Source organism: Hevea brasiliensis, chromosome 14, assembly GCF_030052815.1.
Source record: "Hevea brasiliensis isolate MT/VB/25A 57/8 chromosome 14, ASM3005281v1, whole genome shotgun sequence".
Taxonomy (NCBI): domain Eukaryota; kingdom Viridiplantae; phylum Streptophyta; class Magnoliopsida; order Malpighiales; family Euphorbiaceae; genus Hevea; species Hevea brasiliensis.
The window spans coordinates 14,175,973-14,184,083 of record NC_079506.1 but is presented as its reverse complement, the minus strand read 5'-3'; the positions used below and the strand labels follow the sequence as shown (position 1 = coordinate 14,184,083).

The window sequence follows — 8,111 nt, the reverse complement described above, 5'->3', positions numbered from 1 at the left end:
TTTACAAATGATGCCATAAAGCACTATGGCCATAAAGCACTTCATTTTAGCTGAGCTTTCTAAAAGCTAGCTATGAACTTATTATATTTTAAAATGCAATTATTCATTACACCTGCAAGTAATTGCAGGTGCAGAGGAAATCCTCCATCTCTTGTTCAGTTAATCTCCTTCAAAAGTTTGCAATCATAAACTTTCCTTCTTCAAGATGCTGGGTAACTTCCTCAAACTTGTTCACCATTTTTTTGCTTAGTCTCCCTTTAGCAACAATATTAATTTCCCTTCTAAACTTCTCTTTAATCCTTTCATATTCATGAATCAAAGCTTCCACCTCTGCTTGAATCTCCCATACCCTTGTTATCCATAACTTGTAAGTGCTAGTATTTTTTATTTCCCCTTTCTTGACACGACCCTGATCAATATCAGTCGCAACAGCAATTAGTTTCTGTAATTCCTTGTCCAGCACTTCACAGTTATGGTCAAGGTTCTTTATGGAAGAGCCTTTTCGTAGAATTGGGGATGATGAATCTTTTCCAATGTTGTAAAGCAATGCAGCAGTCGCTGGTGCTGCACCTATGACTGCACCAGCTAACGTAGCAGCAATAACTGGATCCATGGGAAAGCTTCAATAATGAACCTGCACATTGAGGAATATTCTTTATTTATAACAATTTCACCTAAATTCTGTAATTAATGATTAGTGCTCTACGTGTTACTAGAAATTTAAACAACAATAATAACAACAATAATAATAATAATAATGCTCAATTTCACCCTTTGTGCTTAATTGGGATGTTCAATTTAATCAATTTTCAACTTTTTGTTCAAATTAATTTAAAAGTTTCAATCTAAGTTTAATTTAACTCAAAAATTAAGAAAATAAAAAAAAAATAAACTTCTTAATTTTTGGACTAAATTCAAAAATTTAACTCAAAACATAAGAAAATTAAACTTGATTTTTGATTTAAATCAAGAAATTTACAACTTAATAATTAAAACTTTCATATTAATTTCGATAAAAAATTGAAAATAAATTGAACTAAACATCCAATACAAAGATAAAATCGAACATTTAGAGAAAAATAAAATAAAATAAAGAGAAAGAAACAAAATTAAGATACCTTGTTTGCCTTGAAAATTAAGAATGAGCTCCACATATCCAAAGGAAATATATTTCAGTGAATTTATAGAAAAAGGGATAAGGTTTTAAGACTTGTTCATACGATATTACGGTCCATTTACTTGGGCTAACTAGTTGCATTTTCCACACGTTATTAGACGGAGCATCCACTTGGCAAAGAAGTCTCTCTTTTCATTATTCTATTCATATTGAAATAACTGAATGTATTTTTTAAATTTCTTTTCCATTTGCTAATTGAAGGGCATTCAATTCCATTTCTCCATGGACTTTTTTTTTTCCTTTTATCAGTAGTCTAATTTTTTTTTTTCTGATATATATATATATATATTTTACAAAAAGTAGAATAGAAGAAGTTTAAGAAATTGAATGTAATCAACCATATAATTGAATGAAGTATTACATTGCTTAATTTGTTTGAAAGAATAAAAATGTAATATAATGATTATTACAGTCTCATGTTTATATACAGATATGTAGACTACCACCATCACAACCACCACCATGGTATCAGACTTGAAACTTTGAGCCTTTATATACTATCTAGTTTGAAAGCTTTTCAGAAGGATTTCTCAATATTCTAGCAGAGAAGTATAAATGGAGTCAATGATCATCAACCATGGTCAAAGTAGATATTATGATAAAGCGCCCAAAACTTAGGGAGCTTCAAAGCATAGCTTCTTAAGTGATTACTATCACCAGAGACTATGCTCAGTGGCATCATCTATGGTGACTGTAACCTCTCGGATTTTTTTTTAATGTATTTTTATGCTTTGAATTTTTATTATATTTTATTTTAAGAACTTATTTTAAATTATTTAAAAAATCATGTGGCATGTTTTAAATAGTTTTATATTCTAAAAATTATTTCCAACCTTAATTATTCTAAATTTTTTAGAAGTGGGTCCCAATAACCATTTGACATTCTTGTTAATTTGAACTTTTAATTATTTGTTTCTTGAAGTGTTATCATTTTTATGTTAATTTAATTATTTTATAAAATAATTATTTTTTAAAAAATAAAATATTGCTTTACACAAAATTTATAAAATAAAGGATATAAATTTTAGAAAAATATAATTTATTTCAAACGGAGTAACTATAAAAAAATATCTTCCTCACATCTATATTAGTCTCTGATAATTCCCATATATATATATATATATATATATATATATATATATATATATATATATATATATATATTCTAAAAATTCTTGATGGATTTAATCACAATACTGACAGTCGCAGTAGCTGGTCAAATGATTGAACTTTTAATTAATAGGAAAAAATGTACGTTTGCAGAATATCTACAAAGAATGTTCAATGTTTGATTGACCTTTCCGCAGACTTAATACCCTTTGAGCATTTTGGATGAGTCAGAACGGGACATGCGTAGCAAGTACCCTTATCTGTTCAATGTATAATCATGTACTTTATTCTGCCTTGTGTAAAATTCGAGGACGAATTTTCTGTAAGGGGGGAAGAATGTAACACCCCTGATTTTTTATATATTATTATTGGGCTTCGTGTAGGTATCCTCAATTCGCGGAAATTCGACAGTTGTCCGGATGCAGAATTTTCGCCGAACAGACCAGCTACCGGAAAAGTCTCCAAATTGGATCGAGGTTTTGGCTACCCCACCATTGTCAGGCATCCCGAGCGCGTTCCCGAAGTCGGAATCGGCAAAGGTAAACCTGAACCTTGCTTTTTCGTAATTTTCTAGTGCTTAAGTAGGATTAAAAATCCATAAAATATTCATGGTAGCTTAGAAAATTACGATTATTTTTGCAATAGCTTAGTAATATTTCTAAGGACCGCGAGGCAGAGTTTTATAAATTTTAGAGCTTATTTGAGCAGTTTTTACAAAAATGATCAATTATAAGGACTAAATTGAAATTTTACATATTGTGATGGATGATTGATTTGATGGGCCCAGGAGGGGCTGTGTGATGTGATTGAGTTGTGGATATATGGATTGTGGATATAGAAGTGTGTTTTGAGCCCTTTTGCAGGTTGGGTAGGTCCTAGGTATAGGGGAGACTCTGCCGGATTTTCGGCACAACTTAGGACGTATTTGGTCTTTTCTTGATTTGTATTGGGTCATTTGTATTAAATAAATGTAATGTAATTGTCAGGTGAACCGGGACAGCCCTCTTCCTCCAATTAAAGACACCAATTGATCACCCATTCAAGCGATCCAAAAGTTTAAGTGAGAAAATAATAATAATAATAATAGTCAAGTAAAAATCTGAGAGAATGACTTTCTAATCTTAAATGAAATTATTTTTTTAATTTTGAAAAACATTTTTTTGTAAGTAAGAAAATAATTTCCTTACGGTGTTCTTATTTTTCTTTAAAAAAAATAATATATATATATATATTTAAAAATTCTTGATGCATTTAATCACTATATTGACGGCTAGTAGACATCCAATTAAGACCTCAACTTGGATGGGTTATACTTTTCCACGATTGAAAGGATTGGTTCAATTAACTCATTGATTGAACTTTTTGTTAATAGAAAAAATGCAAGTTTGCATAATATTTTCAAAGAATGTTTAAAGATTGATTAAGCAGACCTAATTACCTTGGGCATTTTGGATGGGTCCCTTTTTCACGATTGATTGAACTTCTAACTAATTTGCTGGTGATTGATTAACCTTTTTTGTGAGATTACCAAGAATTTGTTAGTGAAAATTAAAGGACTAGAACATTCATTAAGGAAATTAATGAGAAATTCTTTTAATGTTTGTTGGCTTTGCAATTTCTTAATGTGAATAGCAGCGATTAATGCTGGCTTTTTACATGGGTGGTAAGTCAATTTTTACCTTGCATTCAATTCTTTTCATGAATGCTTCTATGTTGCATTTCTGCAGGTTAATACTTATTTGCTTAGCCGAGTCAGTCATACTTATTTGCGTTTCTGAATTTTCCAGTCTGCACTTCAATTCTACAACAATGTGGGAAGAGTTCCATAACTCAATTGTTTTCATTGTTCTTACAGTATATGTAAAAGGGCATGTGTGCTTGCAATACTTATACTGACATTTTATTGGTCCTGCTATAATGGAGGATGGTGTGCATGGCATCATTTTCAGGAATCATTACAACAAATATAGGCTTTAACAACACTAATTTGATTAAATTAAATTATAATATCCTTAAGGAGCCTTTTTTTTTTCCTTTTTTAATTTGATTGCAACTTGCAAGGCTTAAGGTTCACCTGTCTTAATTAAATCAAATGATGGTTTAATTAGGTGTTTAATTAAAAGGGCAAGTTAACTAAGATCTAATCACTTGTGTCATCTTAATTTAGTCAACTATCATATTGTAAATTAGCTACATCATTTAAAATAAATTTGTAAATTAGCTACATCATTTAAAATAAATTATGTATTTATTTTATAATTATATTAATATAAAATAAAATTTGTCAATTAATTTAAAAATAAAGTGGTAAATTAATTTATTTTAAAATTTTCTCTGAATATGTTTTGTACCATTTAAAACCCAAAACGGTGTTAAATTTAATTAAAACCAATTATATATATAAAAAAATTACTAAAAGGTAGTTAAAATCACTCATAGTACCAATTACCCATCAATTTGAAATTCGTTGGTAACTTACCAAAGGAGTTTTGAATACGTTGATAATATACCAACTTACTTTAAATCGATTGGAAATTTAAATACTCAATTTTTCATATCTAAAAAATTGTCAATAAATTTTAAAATCGGCAGATAAAATTTGTTAGTAATTACAATTGAATTCAAAAATTCGTTGGTAAATTATTAACCAATTTCAAAATTCGTTAATAACATCAATTCCTAATTTTTTTTCTATTTTCATTTACTATAAATATCAACATTAGCTAGTAATTGCCAATGTATTAAAATCTGTTAGTAAAATCCGTTCTTATATTAGTACATTTTTTTAGTGAAGTGAAGTTACACGTAAATACTCTCACAATTCATAAGATTTATGTATCAGATGAGATAAATTTTGATAACTGTCCTGAACTTATCTAATTGTAATATTATAGTCCCTCAACTTAAAAATGTAATATAAAACCTGTCAACTTTCAAATTTTGCACAGTAAAATCTCTTCAACTTTCAATTACTAGTTTTTTAGTTAGACACTGACCTAAATAGTTCCAGTATGGAGTTTAGTTAATATTTCTCTTTTCTCTCTCAAGTTATGTGTAAATTGAATCATTTTTCTCTTTATAGATAGAATAATTTTTCACACATAAAGTGAATAATTATATACTTTGTATAAAAGAGGAGAGAGAAATGTTAACTAAGTATCATACGGGAGCTATTCAATCAATTTCTAACTGAAAAATCAATAATTAAAAGTCAAATAGATTTTACTGTGCAAAATTTGAAAGTTTAGGAGATTTTATGTTATATTTTAAAATTAAAGAACTGTAGTGTTACAACTATATAAATTCAGGAATAGTTGTTAAAATTTATCTGTATCAGATGAGATGAATACAGGCAAAAGAAAACTATTATATTTTATAAATAGAAGAATAGTACTAGTCAAAGTCTTCTCCAGTTATAATTAAATATGGAGACTAAATGCTTGCATTGTTGAACTATTCTTATATTAGGAAGGGATTAGAAAGTGAAGATTCAAATCTAGATTTTGAATTTATATTTATCAGTTAAATTTGATTGATACTTATTTTTTTTAAAAAAAGCAAAAGTTAAAGATTAAAAAAATTAAAAATTTTGTCAATCGGCACCTTAGTAGAGTACACAATATATTACTACAGGATGCATATTTGCAAAGATTATATTTAATAATTTTGAACATTTGATTAATATGTAATGAAATGAGAGTTGACATTGCAACATTAATAAACGATATGAGAAATTATATGATCCCAATTTGTGAAATTATAATTTTTCTTTATCTACAATCAATCAGGAATTTCCAAAATATGCTAGTAATGCCAATTGATTACTTAAATCCAAAAGGTCATTAAAAAAGATGAAAATTAATCAAAATAGACAAATTAATCTTTTATTTTTTTTCTCAATTTTGAAAATTTTATTAACTAGATAGAGTACTATTTTATTCAAAAGTTCAATCTAAATCTTAAAAAAAAAAAAAAAAAAAAAAAAAAAAAAAAAACAGACAAGAAACTTTACAAATGATGCCATAAAGCACTATGGCCCTAAAGCGCTTCATTTTAGCTGAGCTTTCTAAAAGCTAGCTATGAACTTATTATATTTTAAAATGCAATTATTCATTACACCTGCAAGTAATTGCAGGTACAGAGGAAATCCTCCATCTCTTGTTCAGTTAATCTCCTTCAAAAGTTTGCAATCAGAAACTTTCCTTCTTCAAGATGCTGGGTAACTTCCTCAAACTTGTTCACCATTTTTTTGCTTAGTCTCCCTTTAGCAACAATATTAATTTCCCTTCTAAACTTCTCTTTAATCCTTTCATATTCATGAATCAAAGCTTCCACCTCTGTTTGAATCTCCCATACCCTTGTTATCCATAACTTGTAAGTGCTAGTATTTTTTATTTCCCCTTTCTTGACACGACCCTGATCAATATCAGTCGCAACAGCAATTAGTTTCTGTAATTCCTTGTCCAGCACTTCACAGTTATGGTCAAGGTTCTTTATGGAAGAGCCTTTTCGTAGAATTGGGGTTGATGAATCTTTTCCAATGTTGTAAAGCAATGCAGCAGCCGCTGGTGCTGCACCTATGACTGCACCAGCTAACGTAGCAGCAATAACCGGATCCATGGGAAAGCTTCAATAATGAACCTGCACATTGAGGAATATTCTTTATTTATAACAATTTCACCTAAATTCTGTAATTAATGATTAGTGCTCTACGTGTTACTAGAAATTTAAACAACAATAATAATAATAATAATAATGCTCAATTTCACCCTTTGTGCTTAATTGGGATGTTCAATTTAATCAATTTTCAATTTTCAATTTTTAAGTTTAATTTAACTCAAAAATTAAGAAAATAAAAAAAATAAACTTCTTAATTTTTGGACTAAATTCAAAAATTTAACTCAAAACATAAAAAAATTAAACTTGATTTTTGATTTAAATCAAGAAATTTAGAACTTAATAATTGAAACTTTCATATTAATTTCGATAAAAAATTGAAAATAAATTGAACTAAACATCCAATACAAAGATAAAATTGAACATTTAGAGAAAAATAAAATAAAATAAAGAGAAAGAAACAAAATTAAGATACCTTGTTTTCCTTGAAAATTAAGAATGAGTTCAACATATCCAAAGGAAATATATTTCAGTGAATTTATAGAAAAATGGATAAGGTTTTAAGACTTGTTCATACGAAATTAAGGTGCATTTACTTGGGCTAACTCGTTGCATTTTCCACGCGTTATTAGGCGGAGCATCCACTTGGCACAAACTCCAACAATCAACACGAACTTGACAATTTTGACCAAAAGACTAAAAGACAAAACCTTAAATAATTTCTCCATTTATAACATCAATAATATTATTAGCCCACTTAATTATTGTTATATAACATCAATATTATTTAACCATTATCAATCAATTCATATTTATAAAAATATAATAATATCAAATTTTCGTATATTTTTCTTTATAGTTGGTTAAATTGCAAAGAAGTGTCTATATATGTTCATTATTCTATTCATATATATTGAAATATAACTGTATGTATATATATATATATATATATATATATATATATATATATATATATATATATCCACAACCATATTCTCAATTCTTTTTCATTTGCTATTTGAAAGGTATTCTAGCAAATTCCAGTGGGCAGAAAAGTATATTGACTCTTGGATTTTTTTTTCTTTTATCAGTAATTTCTTGGAACATTTTGCAAGAAAAAATAGTGCAAAAAGTAAAATGCACAGAAATTTGAGAATATGGTTGTGGATATATATATATATATATATATTCCATTTGGTTAACTTTC

The 8,111-nt window shown here is 28.0% G+C and overlaps 2 protein-coding genes across 2 annotated transcripts; both read right to left on the bottom strand.

Annotated features, from left to right (window-relative positions):
• LOC131173154 (uncharacterized) lies at nt 1-1,186 on the bottom strand. The gene is made up of 2 exons (XM_058135035.1): nt 1,119-1,186; nt 1-634 (listed from the first exon to the last, which is right to left on the bottom strand). Exon 2 carries the CDS (start codon nt 611-613, stop codon nt 170-172), a length of 444 nt encoding a protein of 147 aa, XP_057991018.1. The 5' UTR covers nt 614-634; nt 1,119-1,186; the 3' UTR covers nt 1-169.
• A 5,074-nt stretch (nt 1,187-6,260) lies between these two features.
• LOC131173152 (uncharacterized) lies at nt 6,261-7,447 on the bottom strand. Its single transcript, XM_058135033.1, has 2 exons — nt 7,380-7,447; nt 6,261-6,928 (listed from the first exon to the last, which is right to left on the bottom strand). Exon 2 carries the CDS (start codon nt 6,905-6,907, stop codon nt 6,464-6,466), a length of 444 nt encoding a protein of 147 aa, XP_057991016.1. The 5' UTR covers nt 6,908-6,928; nt 7,380-7,447; the 3' UTR covers nt 6,261-6,463.
• Between the last annotated feature and the right edge of the window lie 664 nt (nt 7,448-8,111).